General features: G+C 33.5%; 2 protein-coding genes across 6 annotated transcripts in view; one reads left to right on the plus strand and one right to left on the minus strand.

Annotated features, from left to right (window-relative positions):
• Positions 1-9789, minus strand: part of LOC123679699 (dopamine receptor 2) — a 258175-nt gene extending 248386 nt beyond the window's left edge. For both annotated transcript variants that reach the window (XM_045617116.1, XM_045617124.1), the window contains exon 1: positions 9541-9789. The gene's annotated coding sequence lies outside the window, so the exon portion shown is untranslated. The remainder of the gene's footprint in view (positions 1-9540) is intronic.
• Positions 9790-16925: 7136 nt separating this feature from the next.
• LOC123688684 (tetraspanin-5) lies at positions 16926-22618 on the plus strand. 4 transcript variants are annotated; one of them, XM_045627333.1, is made up of 9 exons: positions 16926-17324; positions 17698-17892; positions 17947-18021; positions 18351-18449; positions 18508-18636; positions 18731-18781; positions 20159-20269; positions 20422-20538; positions 22302-22618. In XM_045627333.1, exons 1-9 carry the CDS (start codon positions 17160-17162, stop codon positions 22371-22373), a joined length of 1014 nt encoding a protein of 337 aa, XP_045483289.1. In that variant the 5' UTR covers positions 16926-17159; the 3' UTR covers positions 22374-22618. The 4 variants fall into 4 exon arrangements, 3 of the variants coding, with proteins under 3 accessions (XP_045483289.1, XP_045483275.1, XP_045483267.1); XR_006750086.1 differs by lacking the exon at positions 20159-20269 and adding an exon at positions 20607-20749 and having other exon boundaries at positions 16928-17324; XM_045627319.1 differs by lacking the exon at positions 20422-20538.
• The last annotated feature ends 58 nt before the right edge of the window (positions 22619-22676 follow it).

A 22676-nucleotide genomic window follows, 5' to 3' on the forward strand; every position in this document is an offset into this window, starting at 1 on the left:
CGTGTTTTGGTCGTTACACGATGGCTGAAATAAAGAAAAAAATCCTACAAGTATTGTATTGTGCCAATGTGTGCAAGCACGACAATTAAAAACCATAATAAATTGTTTTTTCATGTTTTTTAATTATTATTATCAATATCATTATTATTATTATTTGTGTTAAATCGCGTTGTCTCAGGAAAGACAACTATTTAGATCGTTCCGAACCCTCACCGACAATATTGAAATCTTTAAATTCACACACAAAAAACAACATACTACACCACTGACATTGCGAACTATCTCCCTCATGTTTTAAAACATAAACAAGACGATATGACGCCCGTCAATATCAAGTCCACTTAGATAGAATTGATTCATACCGGATTCTATACGGGCAGTAAACATTACTTTTTACTCTTTTTACTTTCTACTCTTCACATAAATATGTTTTGCCATTGATAATGGATAGACTTCAACAACCAGTACTCAACTACAAACTGTTTATGAAACGTTTTTCAAATAAATCATCGTTATAAGTTGAACCATGATGAAGCAACTCAAAAGTAGATACTTACTTGAAAAGTTTAACTCCTTTTATTTCAGCACTGACATAAGATGGATTTGAAGAAAAAAACTCCATCACTGCGAATATATCTATTTTAGGCAAATGGTCACTTTGTCCTTTCACGAAGCCTTCTTCCATTATGGTGACATAAAAACAAAACTCGAGTTAAAACTACACTGTACAACTACAAACGGCGCGAGAGCCTTGGCGCGGCGAAGTATTTAAACGTAATTTATGGTATAGCGATCACAGGCAAGTGCCGTAACGTCACAGACCAAAGACGTTCCGCGCTAAAATACGTAAATTTAAATGATCTATTTCTCAGTCATTTATTGATGGATTTTCAAAATTTTTTCACTGGTTTATCAGTTTTGCTCTATATTTTAATTCTATCGTGACAAATATAAGTATTATCAACATCACTTAACTAGTCCATTGTTGCTGACAAAAATAGAACGCACATGTTCAGAGACGTCGCTTGCCAAACTGCCGCCCTTGGTAGAGACCCAATTTGACACCCTAACAGACAGGGCCGTCGCTAAAGCGGAGGCAGGATCACCTAGGATTCCCGAATTTTATTGCCTCTTGGGACGGCTTCTGGATTATTTTTTTTCTCAATTATACAATCAGAATGTTGATTCCTCAGAATAGAATACAAAATATATGAGAACTATTCAATTTCACCATTTCCAACTTATCCTTCTTAAGAAATATAAGAAGTTTGTTCATTTCATACCACATTCCATTATATCGTAATATGATATTTTTCATTTTTAATATGAAACAATTGTTCGGCTTGGGCGCATTCAAATTTGAAATAATGGATCATCCGCATCATCCGATAATCTTAAAAAAAAATGTTCCAGCTTTTTAGTCGAAACAGACCAGAAGAACCTGAAACAACAAGATCCGCTCTAGAGGAAAGGTAATGGAAGGAGACATTATCTACTCTTTCCGAGAAATCTGGATTCCTGGCAGAATGAATTAAATATATTTTTTTTAATTTCAACGAAGGTTAAAAATGATTTTTTATCGGATTCACTAATCTTAAACATCTTCGTATCGATAATGTTTTTATTTATTTTATATTATATATATTATATTATTTTATATTATTTTATTATTTTTTTAATTTATTCGAATTAAAATGAATGGTAGGTACATCTAGATCATCCGGTTGTTTTATTTAATCTTAAAAAAACGAAATGTCGAGCGTTTTTGAAGTCGAAACTCAGCAAAAGAAGCTGAAATCTGAATTCAATTCATATATTTCATCATACATTCGTAAGAATTCAGTTGAGAACGTTTATTGTTTATTACTACTATTAAATCATGTTTTCGATTTAAATTTCAATTCATAAAAGATCATTACACTTAAATTATAGTTTTTCGTTACTCAAATACCTACATTCAATAATTGTGTGGAGTTATCCACACTGAATCTATGAATACTAATTCAGCCGCCAATCGTTTGCTTAGTACAGGACCTGCAAGGGTGCCGCCTTGTATTTTTGCTGGGGCGGCAGAAACGATTGAGCCCGATTATCCAATATTAGTTTTTAGCATTCTGCAGAGTTAGCTTATGTTAGCAGGATCGTCACTAGCCAAACTGCCGCCCTAGGCTGATAACCAATTTGCCGCCAGATTTCAAATTCTTCTGCTCAGTTTCATAAAACGCTTGCACATTTATTTTTTTTGTTCAATATGCTTAAATACAACAACCGGATGATCCGGAATTACCATTTTTTGAAATACGAATCTATCCAATCCCAACGCTAATTTATTGTTAATTTGATATAAAAATGAAAAAGATGATCACATAATGGAATGTGGTATTAAAAATTAAAATTATATTTCTCAAGAAGGATACGTGAGAAATGGTTGAATTGAATCGTTTCTCGTATAATTGAGGAATCAACATTCTGATCGAAGAATTGAAAAGAAAAATATTCCAAAAGCCACCCCAAGTGGCAATAAAATTCAGGAACATTTAGCAAATCGAAAGCCGACAAGCCTGATGTGTCGACGGCCAAACCGAATATTCACGGTTCCAGCTCGGCGTTATGTATTATGATTTGTCAAAACCGACTAAAAGATTCACAGGCGATCGTTATCGAACGCAATTAATTCATTTGAGTAAAGCATTGAAAGACAAAGGGCCGCAAGACAACGAGAGACATGATAAAGTGATTTTACAGCATGACAATGATCGACCCCATGTTGCGAAAGTGGTCAAGACATATTTGGAAGCGTTGAAATGGGAAGTTCTAACCCACAGTATTCTCCAGACGTTGTTTCCTCGGACTATCACTTGTTTCGATCAATGGCACACGGCCTGGCTGATCAGCACTTCCAGTCTTATGAAGAAGTAAAAGAATTGGATCGATTCATGGATCGCTTGAAAAGATGACCAGTTATTTCAACCCGGTAATCGTACGCTACCTGAAAGATGGGAGAAAGTAGCGAACAGCGATGAACAATACTTTGAAGCATAAATGTATAACCAGTTTTTTTACAATAGAGCCTCGAATTCCGGAAAAAAACGGAGGAAGCAAAGTTGTGCGCCTATATATTTTTCCTCTACTTTTTCAAAAATTGTTCTGATAATATCAATACGAACATTGTAGTGAGAAAATCATCGCGCAATATTTACGGTGATAAACGAAAACTCTAGAATTAGAGTATTGTATTATTTTATTAATTGTTCACTGACTGATATGATTATTGAACTTGAACGTTTATAAATGAAATATTTCATTATATGTAGTAAAAAGCTTACTGGGAATTAAACAGAAGTATAACAACGCTGCACGCAAATGTGAGTGTATCCCATTTTCGACAGTCTACACGTCAGAAACCATGCCCAAGAAAGTATGAATAATTGCAAACTAACGAACCCCTCAGACAAAAAACCCTTAAGACGAGTGAAAATGGAACACTAAAAATACTTTCATTCTTATTCTTCCTGCTCTTTTGACTGTAGAATTCCCATTGTGAACCCCAGTCTCCATTATTCAATAGAAAACTTGAATCATAATTCTACGACAAATGCCTTCTGAATGTCAGAAAAACCACGTTTAATACATCACGGTAATATTTCCCGAGTTTCAATGAACTTCGCTTTAGGTTACTCTGATTAAAATTTCATATATTAATATTTCCATAATATGATAAATGGTCTTGATATGTTTCAAATAGGTGCACAATTGTGTACATTTTTGAAGCTTCGATTTTCGATGAATGCGTACACATTTGTGTGTTAAATATTTTTAGATTTTCACTACATATTTTATAGAATATTTCATTGTGATAAATACTTCTTTTCAAATTGAATTTCTGTTCCACAATTATATCACTAATTATTGAAACAATTCTAAAATCGTTAGTTAAATTTCTGTTGCAAAAAAAATTATAATTGAAGATTAATGTCTCTCAGATAAAGATAACTTTACACTAAAATTCATGTCAAAGCTTCCGAAGAAAAAAAGTTGTTTCGAATAACGGATCGAAAAATAATATTTATCATGTTCAGTCTGAGAGGTTTGTATTGCATATGTAAATGGGTAATGTAAAGAATGAATCCTCGAAAAGCTTTGATCGTTCTATATATTTCATCCCTCATTTCATTGAAACGTTCCCAGTAACATCAAATCCATCTTATGGATGAAAGAAGATACAAAATACTTTTATTTTATGTTTCCAATTGGAAATTTTCCATTATTGTAAATATCCGTCTTTATATATATCGCTTCGCGTCCCCCAAATTTGTGTGAGAATAGTTGGAAGTTGAGCTTTCAATAAATCCCCATAAATTATTCACACTTCGGTTCACAGTTTCAGTTACCAAAAAAAGACAAGCATCCTCTTTCATCCTCGGGACTCTTTCGCATTCCTTGGTTCCCTTCAAATCTCATTTTCTTATGTGAAAGTTTGGGAGAAAATGTGTGTTATCGAGCATGATGATTGAAAGTTTACAAAGTTGTATACTACACACAACAATCTTTCGAATGCTTTATGAATTGTTTTCGGCATCACGATTTAAGGTTTCTCATTCTTAGAATTCTTAGAATTGAATGATGAGGTACAATATTACTTTAACAGCAAATTAATAATGGTTGTTGTTCAATGTGATACAGAAAATGTATTATTCAGCCAAATTCATTGTATGGGTATGTTCCCGAAATTAAACACTCGCACAAACGCTTGTTGGAGAGTTATTTTTGGGTTCAAAGTAAAAAATTATGGCGGTTTCATATCAGGAAAAAAGTGTTGTTTTTCAATAAAGTTTGTTTAGGTTTTGATAAATGATGGTCTGTTCAGTTGGAGTGATATCTCTTCTTCCAACCTAATACTCAAAGAATAATAATAATAAATAATAATAATAAAATGGTTTATTCTATAAGCTACAGGGTATAAACATACAATCACAGAGGCGTGAGCCTGTACGTGACTTCTAAATAAACAAAATATAATGCAGTAGCCAGTATTCAAATAAATTCACAAATAGAGATCAATTTCTTTTAACATAGTTTAATAAAAATATAAAAATCAACAAAAATAATATATACATTATTCTACAAAAATCGATACAACACCTACATTTTTTATAGGGTTGTCCTTTTTATATTTTGTTGGAAGGCGTCAGCTATTTGGATGGTTTGCATACCAAACTAATAAACTCATGTTTTGATCATCACTTACGATGAGTTTCATAAAAGACAGGTTAGGATTTGTCAGGACCATTTTGTGTTCCGCTGAAAACCTTCAACAGTGACTAGTTTCGAATGCAAAATCGTAGGAATTTTCCATATGTTGAACGTGTAAGCTTCGAAATAATTCGAAGCGAAGGTGGTGTTTTTTTTCGTCTTTGTGAAATACATAATGATTTTATTCCCCTTTCCATGGGGGTAGTAGGGAATTCTGTTCATATTGGTTGGGCTGCCAGGTGTTATTAATTATACAGGCGGCATAGTAAAGGCGGTTTGGAGATTTTAATGGCAGGGAATGTTGACAAACCAAGCAGATCGGAACAACCTCATGTTGTTTCTAAGATTCCAAGATGAAATATGAAAAGGCGGAAAGCAAACTGAGTCGAATTGTCGCCCCTCAAATAGAAGTGCCTAAAACAGCCTAAAACGGCATTGACAATCATAAAATTCGAAAAGAATATCGAAAAAAAATGAAGAGAGCATTGACGTGAATTTAGGATCTTTTGAGCTCTCATCCATTCATGCTCCAATTTAGCCTGGAAGTCTATATTCAATATATCTATATACGGTAATGTGGACTCCAATTAGCGCATGACGGCACAAGCGCTCAAAAACTCCTGGCGTCAGTGCTTCCCTTATTCTTGAAATCTCTGTTTCATAAAGGTTTTATTATTTTCAAAACTTGATTTGAACTCCAGAAATTTGCGAGTATATAACCGGAATGTATGAATGGAACTGTTCAAACATACATTCAAACTTCAATATAGAAAGCTGTAAGACCCTTAAAGTTCTCAAACTAAACGACGAAACTGCAGCGACGAGGTCCTTCTCAACACTACAGGTGTTGGAACATGAATGTTCAACAAGTTTAGTGCGTCATAGCACGCCAGCTATATCTTTCGATTGAATCAAGCTACCCGTAAACAGGGGAAGCGCTGCGAAAATTCAATTAAAATAATAAATGAGGAGGTATATGAAGTGGTTTTGAAAATTAATCTGTTTAATAATTAGTGAAATACTATATACAAAGTAATACTTTAATGGTAAATGAGGAAAGCACTTACGTGAAGTCAGGAGCTTTTAAACACTCTCATTGATGCACCCTTGGATACCACATAACTTTATATAAAATATGTGTCTAATTGGTGCATGGACAAGAGCTCACAGCTCCAGACTTTCCAGAGCTTTCCTTATTTTTTCTTCGGTTCTTTGAATTTTCATTTTGATGACGCTATCAGAAATAAACTTTAGAAGAGGCTTGAAATTGTTTTTCTTTATATCAGTGGCAGCTCGTCCTATGGGGGAGGTGAGGCAGTGAGTCACCAAATAAATCTTGAAACTTACACATACTTATCGAATTATTCGGATATTTAATTAATCCGTCTCAACCTCAATTTCATTTCATTCGGAGTGGCGTTTTTTTCCATAATATTCATCTCTATCTCACGATTCTTGTATATTCATCTCACTTGCTCTTTAAGAAGTAAACGGTCTGCGGCATGCCTAAAGCGCTTCCTTGTCTAGCACGTTATCTAATTGGCGCGGCAACAAATCGAGAATATTCCTACGCTATTTCTTCGAAGGCCGTTTCTAAAAATATATTTGAGGCATGCTGATACTGCAGGGCGAACTGCAATTATTCTGTGCTATTCGGGAAGCGGAAAATTGGATTAGTTTTGGCTTTGCCGTGATTTGCTTGTCTCCATGTTAGTGCGAACCCTTTTCGATAAGATTTTTAATTTTGCGACTCAATTACAACTGGAAGGTAAATGAAAATATTCGAAGTACTTGTGATTTTGTGAATTTTTCAGAAATCATCAGCATTTCTCGAGTTATACCTATGAGTATAAATTATACCTTTATAATTGAAGAAGTCAAGCAACCTGTTCCAGATCTAAGTAAATGTCTTGTGACTATAGGTGGGGCCGAAAAATCGAATCAGGGGTTTCAAAATACATTATATGAAATGAACGACTGGCTTACTGTGACAGTATTTCTTTGAATGCATTTTTTTTCTGTTGGCTGTGCGCGAACTACGTCTCGTCAATCGGTGTATAATCGAATATTGTCTATACTCTTGTGATATTATAACTAATTATTATGAAACTGACAAAGTAAAATTCATCACGTAAACTTTGTTCGGAAACTTAAAATATATAACTATATTACAATAATAATAATATTTTTTTCTAATGTGCCTAACCTAATTTAACTGAAATAGGAGGTTATTTTCGAAGTCGCGCTTGAATTCTGTATTGTTCTGATAGAGCATACCAAATCTCAAAACTATCGGATCAGTTATCACGGAAATATCAATCATTTCTGTTCCAATATTCCTTTCGAATTATCTAGATTCTGAAGATGTGATCAGCTTGAAATTTTGCACGAGCTTGAAAATATTATTTCATATTGATATCCAAAATCCCAACTTGGTCGCATTTGTGTTCTCGAAATACTGGGTAATTTTTCTGCTGTTATCCTTAGTTTTTTATGGTTTAGGTGATGCGATCATATTATAATTAGATTTAAATCGTCATTTCAGACCCAAAAGCAAATTTTATATTGATCGAATGTGCAGTTTTGACATTAACAAAAAAAACAATATTTCGAATGGTCATACCTACGGAACCCCTAGTTCCTGGTGCTCATTAAGGATTAACCGCAGCATTTAAGATCCGTATCTACCCCGCAAATTTGAAGTTTCTAGGTAATTCCCGAAAGTTATTATGTATACGGATGGCAGAATTGAATTTGAGGAGTTTCGAACGAGTTCAAACCTGGATAAAAATTCTAAAATTACAGACACTTTAACTACATTGGCTATTGGTCGGCAAACCATCATTCAAAAATATTAAACTTTGTTTAGAATCATTTAAAATTAAAAGCCAAATGAAATTAATCAAGATCAGAAATTTTCTGATTTCTCAGCTTTGATTTCCGAAGCTTAGCTCAAAGAAACTTATTCAGTCAATCAAGAAAAGAAATATGAATAATTGTATTACTTTACCTATATCCCTAAATAAGTATTCGAACACAAAGTTAGTTTTATTATAAAGAACCGGAATACTTTCATATATTCATATCTTTCATTTTTGTCGGTTTGTTCGTATAATAACTTAATTATTTAATCAATATTGAATGTAAAAACATGATGAGGTGAATATAAAATGTTTGTGAGTCAATATCATTTTATTCCTAATTTATACATATCTAAGTTCCATTTCATCCTGAATATTAATTTTGTACGAACGGATTCATATGTGTGTGAAGAATATATGGAAAATAAGTAATTATTTGTATGGATTTAAACGTAAAATCGAACCAACGTTGATTTAATTCTTTAAAGGGAAAAAAAAAATTTCTGAAAGATTGAAGATGACAAACAATTTCAATTTCAGATGGTATATGCCTTCCTTTTTTGTCGGTACTTCCCTTGAATATTCAACGGAATGAAAAATTTTCAAGAATATTTTCATGGTGTGTGAGTTTTTTTTTTAAGCAGAAAATTACATTAAAGTCTTTCATATTATGAATTTGGATTATTATACAGTTTGTTTCGACAAAATATTCACCTAAATAATGAATCACATATTCGAGAAAAATTCTGAACACTTCTGAAAATTTCGTTATATCCACTCCCAAATTTCAATGACTGTTCAGGAAACCAAACAAAGGGTCCGTATATTGAAGTTAAAATTCTTCAGATATTCCACGTTCCAAAAAATATTTTACTAACTAGTTTAATCTTTGAAGATTCTGTTTTTTAGCACAGAATCTCATGTAATTCGATAAATTTGATATCCGAAATTCAATAAAAATATAAATGCAGGATTCATCAGATTTCCTAAAATTTTAATCAAAATAATTATCTAACTCCAGACATATATCAGATATTTTTATTATTACCTTTTCGTCTTCAAAATTCGAAGTATAATGTGGTGAATTAATTGAATTTAAATATTCAAAACTATTTGAAGAAAATCATTCCAGTTCAAAATATATGAAATTTACACAAAATATATCAATACCAACACAACTAACAGTTTCTTTTATAACTATTAACAAGTTTCAACGGTTTTGTGTTCGAATTATTTCTTCAACATTTAATCTTTCTAAAAATAAGTGTATTTTATGCATCAATACCTCATTTGATAGTCAGACAAAAACTAATCAGTTATTCTCTGTCAGCTTTTGTTAATCTTCTGTAATATTTCGTCTTCAATTCTATTATCCACAACTAGATAGATTAAGATTTCAATTTTAAATTATTCAACCTCCACTTACAAACATTTTTGGAAGTATCAAAAAATCAAGGACACTCAGGCACAGACCACAAAAGTATCACTCGACACTATTGAAAGTCACAAAAAGAAATCTTGTCATTGCGACGTAATGTCTTGACATCACCTACGTATCTTTTAAGAGTCCTTAAATCCTAATGAGACATCATCTCACTCGTTAAAAATCATTTTTTCATTTCATCGTAAGCCTATCGCGCCTTAGTCCTTTGGAGAAGGAATACAGCAGGCTATGATTTCGATATACGGCACTGAAGTCAGCATCGTGGCGCCAAAACTTTCAACGCTCATTTTGCGTCTCTCGAAACGCAAGCGCCGATCCTGCAGGATATGCCTCCAGCAGGTCTAGAGCCCTTGCAGGAAAAATTTCCTTGAAAACGCGTCGAATTGTATTGGAATTTCAAGGAAAATGATGACATGTTTGGTGAAACAATTTTTTATGATAGTCTGAAACATCTATTCCTTCCAGAAAAAAAATTTATTGTGTGGAACGATGGTTTGGTGCAATATATCGACCTTCTTTGTCCCGAATTTGGCTTCGCGCCAAAATGCTCACTACTCTGACTTCGCATTGTGATGTCATGTATTAGTAAACTTAGTTACGTCCTATTACTTGATTATCAATTTGTTGAATTCTAAAAATGTTTGTGGTTCAAACTGGGCCTGGGGCTTTTTGGTATTTTGTATTCGAATATTCATTTTTAATTATGTATGACTTGACTAAAAGTTTGTAAGATATTTATATGAATGGTGGTCCAACGAATACTGAACACTTCAATTTTTCGGCTTCATAATGAAAATGTGGAAAATCGCTGGTACCCATCAATTTCTGATTCGAGAGGGAAAACATTTCCGCTCTTTGCATTCCCGTAACTGCAACCCCTAATGGGGGTGGGTACAACCTTTTGATTTCAAATAGGGGTGAGGGGTGTTGCTATAACTTATTTTGAAGATCGTATCGAGTACTATCGGACCCAAAAATTTCTCTTCAAAATATCCATCGAAAATGAAATATCTTACAGCGAAAATACTGAAAGATACAATGTGGAATTTATCTCGAGAATATTATTCGTATTCGAACGAAATCCTGAAAAAATGAATCCGCTGCTCACATTATGCAACTGGTCGCAAAATTTGACGCTACCGATTCAGTCGGAAAGAAAAAGAGGGTACACGAAAGAGACGAAGCGAGAGACTTGACTATCTTTGGTCATGTAGAAATGGATGGGACCTTGAGTACTAGGGAATTGTCCGATGTATCTGTTGTTTCACGCCCAGCAAGCATGAAAATCCTGAAAAAAATAAATTCCATCCCCAGAAGATACGATTGGTTGAATGAGGATGATCCCGATCGCCGACTCCAGTTCTGTGGAGTGGTCAGTGAAATGATTAACGGTAATCAAAACAACATATTCGATATCTGTTTTTCGGACGAGTGTTCATTTAACCTTAACGGCATTCTGAACCGGCATAACTGTGACGAATATTTCAGGAGATATAATGATTTTTGTATAGAGATTCAATTTCAACTGATTTTTGCCAGAATTCCTAAATCGAACATTTCTGAAACTGTGAGTTCTACAAAAAATCGGTTAGCGGTATTAGCATTCACTATACTACCCGAAATTGGAACTCACCCAAAAATTTTCATATCAAGAAATTTTTGATAATTTTCCATATTTAACCCTTAGAAAATTCGAAAAGATTAAAAGTCTCTCCATGGGAATTTTGTTCCTTTTCATCGATTGATTCGATTACGTGGATCTCGAAAATGCTTATAGTCTGGAAATTAGTCCATTATTTCAGAAGTTATAGGTTATACTGAAATCTTCAAACAAAAATTTGAAAATTTCTCTCAACGCTGCCATTTCTCCTGGACGCAAGATACGGACTTGAATACTCACTATGTTGTAGATCGGAGCTCGATCTTCAAGAAACGTTTCCATTCGAGGGGTCTGTGACGAATACTTCAGGAGATATCACGATTTTTCTAGAGAGATTCAATTTTTACTGATTTTTTCCAAAAACTCAAAGTAGAATATTTCTGAAATTGTGAGTTCTACGAAAAATTGGTCAGCGGTATAAGCATTCACTTTGCCTAATTACCCGAAATTGGAACTCACCCGAAAATTTTCCTGCGTGCATTAAATTAAATCAAAGTTGTCAAACATTTATTATTAATATTTTTCAATAGTCAAACGAACTTGCTTACGATTTGACATGAATGACATAAGTTATTTAATTTAGTGTATAATTATAGCGCAAATGGAATGGAATAGAAGGATTTTTTCATCAATAAAATGAAATTACATCCTTCAACGTATACCCCTATATTAATTGATAATATTGAATCAATACCACAACTCTGAAATGTTGAATGTTCGTTGTTCCGGTCAACTATTCATTAGATAGAAGAACTTTGTTCATTATATGTATAAACTAGTGCATTAACTGCTTCGGGCAATTTCAATGAACAGTACCTAATACATTCTTGATACGAAGTACAACCGATAAAATAATGCACCGAACTTTGAAATTATAACTGTTTCATTGTTTTTATGGAGTAGCGTTTCTCGATTCAATGATAGCAGAATTCATCAATACAATTAACTTTTCTTTGAGTTTATGTACTCCTTGGTTCAGTATATGAATTGAAATTGAAAAGAACTGTAGATAAGTGCTGAAATTTTTCCAAAAATTAAGTTATCGGACTAAAAAAAAAGAATATGAACAGAAAAAATCGGACAACATTTGAGTGTTTGTAAACAATCTCGTGTGTCAATTGTGAAGAATCTGTCTCAAAATCAAACATTCCACAGGTTTTTCTGAATAAAACGTTACTGGAAGGCATCTGAATAGTTATGTTGCTGAGGAATCAAGCTACAATTCAAAAAAATAATCCCTAAAATTGCGTGTTTAAATGATGAATTCTGATGAAACAACTCTCTTGAATTTCAGAATATTAGAATGACTATTTCACATTATCCTAAATATAACTATTGGGGTGCCGCATTACTCAATCATGGGCCCTATTCTTTTTCTGATTTTTATAAATGACTTTCCGGATTTTTTTAATCACTGTTTGACAATTCTTTATGCTGATGATTCAACTATCAATATATCTGAAAAAGATTTTAGTAAGGGGATTGAGTTGCTTGAGAATGCGCGTTTTGAGGCCTCAAAGTAATTTTCTGGGAATGGTTTAAGTTTGAATGATGATAAAACCGAATTGAAGACTTTTTCATTGAGACCTATTGATGGGGACCGAGTTGTGAGGTTTCTCGGCTTATTTATGGACACTAAGCTCACTTGGAGTGCGCATGTTGGCTTCCTGTCTGCTCGGATATCAAGGAATATATTCCTATTAAGAAGTCTTGCGCTGTCTCTATCTCAGGATACACTAAAGACAGCTTACTATTCGCTTTGTGAGTCCCATTTTAGGTATGGCATGCTAGTGTGGGGATGCTGTGCGGAGTTTGAGAGGATGTTTGGATTACAACCTAGCGCTGTCAGAATTTTAGATAAACTTAAATATCGTGAGGATTGTAGGAAATCTTTCGCTAATCTGAGGATTCTCACTCTGCCTAGCATCTTCATTCTGGAGTGTCTCCTATATGCTTATTCAAACCTTGGGGAGAGACGATTGGGTGCGGATGTTCACGATCATGACACTAGAGCCAAGCATGATATACCTGTACAATATTACAGACTGAGGAGATCGCAGAATGGACCCAACTTTCTGGCCTTCAAGTTTTTTAATACGCTGCCTGTAGGTTGGAGATCGCTGCCACCTACCTGTTTTAAAAATAAAATTAAAACATTGTTACTGGATAAGGCTCCTTATAATTTTAATGAGTTTTTTGATTTAAAGTTTGATTGATTGCTTTGGAGACTTACATGTTTTTTTTTGTGTAGTTTGTAGTTGTATTTCAGATGTCTGACGTGTGTAAATACTTTTGTATATTAACACCAATAAAGATGATTGATTGATTGAATGATTGATTGTTTTTACGGAAATAGAAGGCATTTGCTTTCGATATTCTTCATGAGTTTCCTATGGTTCCGTTCGAAAAATGTCGTGCATACAATATCTTAACGTTTTTGTAGCATGTATTTTTCATGTTTGAATGTTATAACCCACTCAAACTAATGACAGAAAAAACGTCAAAAAATAGCATATAGTGTTGCCATTATAATCATTTTATTGTATCATTCCCATTGGAAACTGCCTTACTATTGTATTGTTACAAAATGGCGCAGGTGCCGGTAGAGGCATTGTGTGGCGATATACCTATATCTATTTTATTTCAGAAATAGTAGATAATTTGCCAATGCGTATTGTTCTAACGATGATAGTTCATCTACTCCATCGATATTCATATGAAAAGGATAATTTTCCATTCTGTTCCTGGTTATAATTATACTTTCAAATGAGAATTCTGTTATTTCAAGTCCAGGTTTCCTGGAACTCACTAGGGAAATTCGACTATGCTTGTTGATTTACCTAATCATTATTTTTGCATATGCAGAAGGTTTCATTCAGTGATATCATTTCGGTAATTGACTTTTTGAACGTTTGTTTTCTGAACAAAGCGCTATGTCATTTCGTTTTCGTTGCGATGTCTGTATTTTTCGACTTTTGAACCGGGGTTGGTCCCAAAAGATTGTGTTCAGCTCACTGATGATGAAACCGTGGTCAAATTCTGAGTTATGATTAGGCATTTGATTGTGAAATAAAAATTTCAAGCTTTATACCAAATTTCATATTGGGTGCGAGTTCTTGTGATAGGGAAAAATCAATATTAGGTGTACAACTTTGCTTCCGACGTTTTGCAATAAATAACTCTAGCGGTAAGTGGTAGTCGATATATATAGATTGTAGATGTCATACAATAAGCTTAGGTATTTTTGAAGTTATTCTCGATTAAAGATGTTAGCTTATACGAGCTAAATTCTCGTCATTTGGGAGGTTTTAATTTTCTGCTTCAATATAAGGAAGTCAGCGGCTGAGGCTCATCGAATGCTCTCAAATATCTATGGTAAGGCCGCCTTTAGTGAAATAACGTGCTGAGAGTTGTATCAACGCTTCAAGAACGTTGATTTGGACGTCGAAGACTAGCATGACGGTGGAAGAGAGGAGATTTCCGAAGATGTAGAATTGGAAGCATTACTAGATCAAGACTCGTGTCAAATGCAACAAGAATTGGCAGGATCATTGGGAGTGACGCAACAAACCATTTCAAAGCTCCTGAAAGTATTATGGGAATGATTCAGTAAAAGGAAATTGTGTGCCGTACGAGTTGAAGCCGAGAGATGTTGAACGGCGTTTGTTTGTTTGTTTGTGAACAGCAACTTGAAAGGCAAAGATGGAAGGGATTTCTGCATCTCATTCTGAATAGAGAACAAAAATGGGTGTATTACGATAATCGTAAAAAAGCAAGTCAGAGAAAGAAACAGCTGACCACGTGTTGTTCAAATGTCAAGAACAGGCTGGCTCAACCAAGAAGTCCTAACCCTAATAAAAATAATAGTAATCTAATCTAATCATAGTTCTCTTCGACGACCTTTTCAGCACATGGAATTCTGTTCTTGATACAGATTTCAAGACAGTAAAATCGCGAAACACTCTATTAATGAAGATACAAAATGGAATAATACTTTTAAAAAACTCCACGTGAGTAAAGTGAACAGTTTTGTCATCTCAACGACAAGAAGAATTCCTTTGATTTCTTCCAGCATTGATCAATTTCTTGAACTTTCTTGAAAATTCAGTATAATACGGTTATTATTATTTCACTTTAAATCTGGTGTTATTTCAGATTCCTTACTCTCCTATCCTTATTGAAATGAATGATGTTCTATGAATTCATATATTTTGGAAAAAACTATAGGCTTAGAATGAGTAGCTCTGGACTGTCCGTCTTGGGTTTTTTGTGTAGAGGGCAGCATTTTTCAGAGTTTGCCCTCCTTTAAAAATCCATAAGCTTTTACTGGCTAAAAGCAAGAACATGCCTGGGCACTGTGGTATCGAAGAGAAGGAAAAGCTTATGAAAAAAACATCAAGGGTAAAACCTGGCGGTACCTGTGGGTACTGAAAAGCAAAGTGACTTGCCAGATTAACGCATTCAGACGTGTGCGCAAGCAGAAATATTTATGCAATTTTAATTGTCCTACATCAAGAAGATTCTGCATCTGCCACTGACTAAATTTCGGATCGTTGTGTGGTTGCTGACAGGGCACTTTCAGTACATACTCCATTTGTACCGAATTGCCTGCCCGCAGATGAAAATTTGCAGCCTCTGCAAATCGAAGAAAGAAACAGCCGACCAGGTGCTGTTCAAATTTCAAGAACCGACTGGCTTAAAAACCACACACCTAGGCGGAATGGTTCTACATCTTCATAATATGATATCTATAACTCCTGCAGATATTGTCAAATATGCCAACTCTATAGAAGATCTCCTTCGAAATTATTGAGCAGGGTATGAAAAAAAAGATCGAAATGGCGCAGTTCTGAGAAGCTGGGTCCCAGCCCAAATAATGATATAATCTAATCATCGTGCAAAATTCTGGTTTTCTTCGGCGACTTATGGGTCCATTTTAACACATGGAACTCTATTCAATACATATTTCAAGGGTCACAAAATAGTCTATCGATGAAGAGACAAAATGGAATAATACTTTAAAAAAACTTCATGAGAGTAAATTATACAGGTGGGACAATTCATCGACATAAAAATTTTCATTGATTTCTTCCAGCAATTATCAATTTCTTGGACTTTCTAGAAAATGCTCTTAGAACCCAACCAAAGGTTTTTATTATATCACGTAACGTACCACCATAACTTATAAAGAGTTTTCGGTGAATTCATATTTCCATTATACGTAGAAAATTCCGAAAATTGAATGAAAAATTGTATATGAAAATCAGCTGCGACAAATCCCTTGGTATTCAGCTTAGAACTTTATCTATCAATGTCGATATTCTGCAATCGAAGAATTTTTGTTGTAAATTAGAGGTAAATGTCGACTAAAAATCCTTAGTGTTCTTATAAGCCATGAGTAAAACGATAATTTAAATTTGGGATTATTGATTTCATTTCAATGAAAAATCCAATCTCCAAATTCACAGGTTCTCTTGATTTTTCAACAATTACAGTTTCTTCTTTTTTCCATAGCAATAGTACAAAAGTGAATACTTTCATACTTATTCGATTTTATATTCAAATAGATGAAAATAGAACCAAAGAAGTTATTTATTTTGGTATCAGTAGATCTTACAATCCCAGAGTAGGTCCAATACACAAAGAGGTCAGGTGTAGCTCTAAACTCTCATTCACGTTGTCAAAGTTGACACCCATCGAAACGTAGGTTAATTTCACTTTGGCAAACGTCATTGGATGTTATTATTGACATGTTGTTTCCTTTGTGGTCGTTTCTGAAAAGTGAAGCAGACTAGGTTTTTCCGGGAAAACACTCAATACCACGAAATGGAAGAGTCTATATTGTAGTACCAAGGAAACCTCGGGGTATCAGTCGATGGAAACATGAATAAATCTGTGATAATTTGCATTTAGTCATTTAGTTTGGAGTTCTTATTAGACCATGGCTGTCGCAACGACGACAACCACTACTGTTCAACACCAAAATAAAACTCAAACATTCAGAACAACCCAGTCTCATCACCACAAGAGGAAAAGAAGAAGGAATACCAGTGAAGTCAGCAGTTGTTTGAAATATCTGATTTTCACATTCAATGTTGTTTTATGGGTGAGTAAATGATTCATTTACACCTACTCAATCCATAAAGCATTCCTGAAGATGTATTAAGTTTATTATAAGTATATCCAAGATTCTTAAAATATACCTTGACAAAAATTATTTGAAACCTCTCAAATTTTGAATTGTTCTTCCACATAGTTATCTGACTATTTGAACCCATTCTTCGTCCTTGCCAATAATCAATCATGCAGGACTTATCCTATAAAAAGTACCAATTATATTTTGTGGGTCAAAGGTATATTTCAATCATATCATTTTGATGTATTTTGTTATACTCATAATACTGAAGGTTGGAAAGAAAACACGTTTTGAAGTGGTAAAAAAAGCTATTTTATCTATCAAGATTGTTATTTATTTTCAGTTTTTCGGTCTTCTTGTTCTTGCTGTTGGTTTATGGGCTTGGACTGAAAAGGACACTTTCAATAATTTAGGAAAAGTGGCCAACATTTATCTTGATCCAGCCTTCGTTCTGATATGTATAGGAGCCCTCACTTTCCTAATCGGGTTCACCGGTTGTGTTGGAGCCTTACGGGAGAATACATGTCTTCTTGGAATGGTATAAATCAATATTCACAGTTGTGTGAAATTATTAAAATATGAATGATTTCAGTATGCTCTTATTCTGTCCATTCTACTCCTCTTTGAGATGAGTGCTGGAATTCTAGGATTCATATTCAAAGATTGGGTAAGATCAATATTTTTTAATGATATAATATGTTTGATTGTTGTTGACCAAGAAAACTTCCTGCAGAAGTAATAATTATGTTCAACTATTTGTAATATACTCTAAATTCTAATGGAATATTCCATTGGTCAGATAACAGTTATGGAATAGAGTGACTGGAATAGAGAAATAAGACCAATACTTTACTCAATAGCAAAGAAAACAAAAATGAATTGAATCAGTTGAACACTTAAATTTTATAGATAATTTAGGATCAATATTCATTTTTTTGAGTATAACCTATTATTTAAGGTCATTTAATTTAAAATTACTCTAAATTTTTATTGTAGATAAAATCTCAAGCATCAACGGGCTTCCAAACTTTTATTGTACACTATAGAGATGATCCAGACCAACAGAATCTCATAGATTGGATACAGGAGGAATGGGTAAGTTTTCATCCTAATATTTGAAGCAAAAATGTCAATTGAAATTTGTTTTCAATAGTTGCACTGCTGTGGAGTAGATGGTCCAAAGGACTGGGACTACAACCAATATTTCAACTGTTCCTCTAGTGATGTTGGAAGTAGGGAAGCTTGTGGTGTACCCTTTTCTTGTTGTAAACGTAAACCCAATGTAAGTATTTTAATACATACATAATTACTCTTTTTAAAAATTCTATTATATTTTGCAAATATAGGTGATACTTAACTTCTACTTTATTTTCCAGGAAGCAATAAAAAACAAACAATGTGGATATGATGTGAGGAAACCAGGATTTGTAAGTGTTGAATAATTCATCAATTGAATCTTCTAGTAAATTCTTGAAATAACTTGTTGTGATCAGAGATTTTTAGCTGTGTTCATAGAATCTTTTAATGAAAATATGCATGTTTTTGAGAGAAAAAATCTTCTAGTTGATTAGCAGAACTAGCAATGCAATGTATCTGATAATAATTAATTTTAAAATACAGGAAGGCACAAATAAAACATATCAGCCAAATATTTCACACAGGCCAATTTTTGATTCATTATTTTCAATAATGGAATTTTGAAATCGTTCAAGGAAGAACCATTGGAATTTTCAAAGTTTACTTTTTATTGGAATGTATAGAATCCAGAATTAGAATGAAAATATCAGTCCATTGGCCATACAAAGCTTTTCTTGGAAACTATTTAAGTTTACGGCATGAAATTTGGTGAAAAATATTGGTTTCTATACCGCATTGATCTTCCTAGCTAAAGAGCGCGATCAATGCATTTTTTAAGCAAAACTTAAAAAAGTCTCTTTTCAAAAAGTTGAAAAGGCATGATTATATAGTTGAAAATATGAACTGGTATGATGATACCGTAAACATAATTTTCTTCCACAAAGTCCTAGTATGGTTCGAATCCCGCTGCTTCTCTTTAAAAAAAAATTACTTCGATAAATTTAAATTTTTTTCATCATTTGTTGGAATATTTTCGTTGGAAGAGGAAATTATAAACCATGCTATTGAATTTGGAGTGTTTTATTTAGTGGGGAAAATCTTGTTATTGCAAATTCGTTGGTTTACAATATGAGCAGAATGATAAATTGTTGTTATTGCTGAACCTTAGATTTAGATTTAATTTAAGAAGGTTCCATTGAACTGCAATCTGATGGTCTATTGTGCTCCCTATCTTCTTGCCATTATGTGATTGATCTACAGTTTACCTCCCAGTTCCAGAGTTCTAATGAACTCCAATATCCTGGGATGGCTTCAAGGAAGCTTCTTCCTCACTTCTATAAGTTTCTTGTCCTTGCATTTTGCGTTGTCTAGTGATAGAGAGGTATTCGGAGGGTTTGAACATAAATTCTTTAACATATTAATAAATTATATTGCAAAACCTCCAAACTTATGTGTGACTCAAATCCTATACCTATTTAAGATTGTTGGGAAAATTACTACCCCGCTGAAAGGGATGATTGTACTTAATTTAACGTTTTTGATAAAAATTAATACTCACAGAAATATATGGCTGGACTGCTTTATGTGGGCCAACCTGTATAGTTTCGTTAAAAAACACCCTTTGATCAGTCATCAAAATTTGTACTGAAGTTTGATCCTACGAACAAAGCTATCAATCAATTTTGCAATCCAAATTCCTTAAAAAATTTTTCCTCGTTGCAACTCAGACAGGAAATAGGCATATATTTGAAAGAGGCTGCTTGAGAGCAGGGGAAGAATGGATAGAGACCAATTTAGTGCCTGTAGCTGCTGTAAATGTTGCAGTAATGGTACTTCAGGTATCACATCAAAAGTTAGAGCATGATATTGAGAGTGTTTAAAGAATTGTCACTGTTCAGTGTTGGCTGCAATTCCATCTTTTGCGCTGATTTCTTTTTCATTTTTACATGTTCACCTATTATATTTTTTTGTTTTCAATTTTGCATTCTAGAATCTCAATGCTTCTCTTGTCATAAATGAAAGAGGTTGTTTAGAAGCAATTGAGGAGTGGATGGAAAGAAACATGATTCCAATAGCTACATATATTTTTGTTTACTTTTTCTTCCATGTAAGTGAATTTTGGGATGTTTCATGTACAAAATGCTCAATTAATAACACTGAATAACAATTTTCTAGGGTGGCAGGGTTGACCATTTATAGCAACATAACATAATGTAATTGAAAGTGCAATATATCAAATGACCGCCACGTCTTGAAAGAATAAGCTCGCTTATTTTTCAAATCAATTGTACATTGGTAGAAAATTGTCTTATACATTGGTGAGTTCTTTAAACAACTCGAATTTAATCTACGAAACTTTTTGAAATTCATAACCTTAGAGGTATATTAACTTTTAGCTTTTGTCTAGAAGCTTCTCTAGACTGAACAGATCCATGTACTTAGACAATTTTTAATAGCATTCTGAACGTATTGACAAATATGTACGCTATTAACTGTTTAAATATAACAAGATAAGCTTAACTCATCTTTACTCCTCTTTGGATGCAGGTATTCAAACAAATGTAAAATACTCCTATTTAAAAGTGCTCACTAACTTACTTCGCTGACTACAATTTCCAAGATGACTGCAAGCACATATCACTGGGCTGCTCAGTTAAATGATATTGGAATGCATAGTGGAAAGAAATGTAAAGCATTAGTAGCATGTGCATGATTAAATCATTGGTTAACTTTTTCATAATTTACTCAAATCTAACCTATCTTTTTGCTTTGCATATTCTAACCTCAGCTGCTATTTTTGCACTATAGAGTTAATTCTACACACTGCATAAATTCTTATTGGTATTGATATCACTTTTATTACTATTGGGATAATTGGTTGAAATTGTCCAATATAATCAATATAAAGGGTTTACCAATAAAAATTTTCATTTTGATATTAACATAAAGGGTACATTTTAAAAAAAATCAATGGGATTTTCATTTCATTCTAAAAATGAAGGAAAATTGCAGCACCATGTCCTTTTCTTGAGATTTTTCATGATCAATTCGCACATTTACCTCTGTATTTCCTCAGAAATTCCGTCTTTAAAGTCTTGAATCATTTGTGGCATATAGCTCATTTTTCACGTGGTTCCAAAAAGGTCTAAAGGTATCAAATCACAAGATTTCGGTGGCCTATTGTGATCGACTCTTGGAATAACACGGCCAGGAAACTTTTCTTGTAAAATTGCGATTGTATCGTTGCTTGTGTGTCACGTACCGCCGTCTTGTTTTAAATAGATGTCGTCCACATCAGTATCTCAGTTTTTTTTTGAGCGACTCACACAGTTTCGATTTATGACACCACAAACTTGTTCCAACAACTCAAATTTTCCAGTTTCAGTATTGACGGTCGGGAAGGTGATTCACGACGACCCAAAAGTGCATTTGTTTTTCGAACTGTGACTGCAAAATTTTCACCATTTTCGTGGAGCATTATAACATTTTCAATGCGTCCATTTTTAGTAATTTATTTATTTTATTTATTTATTTATTCAAATGGAGTACATGACAGGACAAACCCAAAAATATGTACTCACTAATAGCTGCAGTGGTGTTTAAAGATTTAAAAAAATACAAAGAAGGCAAAAAATTGTAACAATGCATTCGCAATATACATCCACAGATTACTAGTCTGTGATACATCGATATATAAGGAGAAAATAAAACAATTCTACATATTACAAATAATATAATGTAATGGCGTAGTTTTCACTTGTCAAATGTAAAAATATGACAGCTGCCCAGATATCGAGTTATTCAAAATGAAGCTTCTTAATGGAAAACCCTTTTTGTCAACATCTAACTTAATTCCTTTTTCTTCCACAGATATTGGGCATATGCTTTGCTCAAAATCTCAGAGCTGACATTTTTGCGCAGATATCCAAATGGAGACACTGACATACAAGAACTCCCACAGCAGTCTAATTCAATAAATACACTGCGTGGGAGGCTCTTTTTATTTCGTTCCGATTATTTCAAATACCTTTAGTACAGAAAAGACGATAATGTTCAAAGATATTTTACCTCACAATTCATTTTCCAAGATGTAAAGTTTTCTTGGAAGCAGAAGTGATCAATGAATGTTAACTGATTGAGTTGATGACGTATTAAGCAAGTTATTTTTCAACATTACAATATTTTAACAATCAGAAAATTTTAGTACAAGAAACAAGCTCATTATAAAGAACTATAAATAATCAC

Source organism: Harmonia axyridis, chromosome 1, assembly GCF_914767665.1.
Source record: "Harmonia axyridis chromosome 1, icHarAxyr1.1, whole genome shotgun sequence".
Lineage (NCBI taxonomy): Eukaryota > Metazoa > Arthropoda > Insecta > Coleoptera > Coccinellidae > Harmonia > Harmonia axyridis.

What these genes read in the sequence shown, in the direction of transcription:
- LOC123688684 (XM_045627333.1), top strand. Translation starts at nt 17,160, where the DNA reads ATGGCTGTCGCAACGACGACAACCACTACTGTTCAACACCAAAATAAA. An exon ending in GATTCATATTCAAAGATTGG is followed by an intron (nt 18,022 to 18,350) that starts GTAAGATCAATA and finishes TTTTTATTGTAG; the next exon opens with ATAAAATCTCAAGCATCAAC. An exon ending in GTTGTAAACGTAAACCCAAT is followed by an intron (nt 18,637 to 18,730) that starts GTAAGTATTTTA and finishes TTTATTTTCCAG; the next exon opens with GAAGCAATAAAAAACAAACA.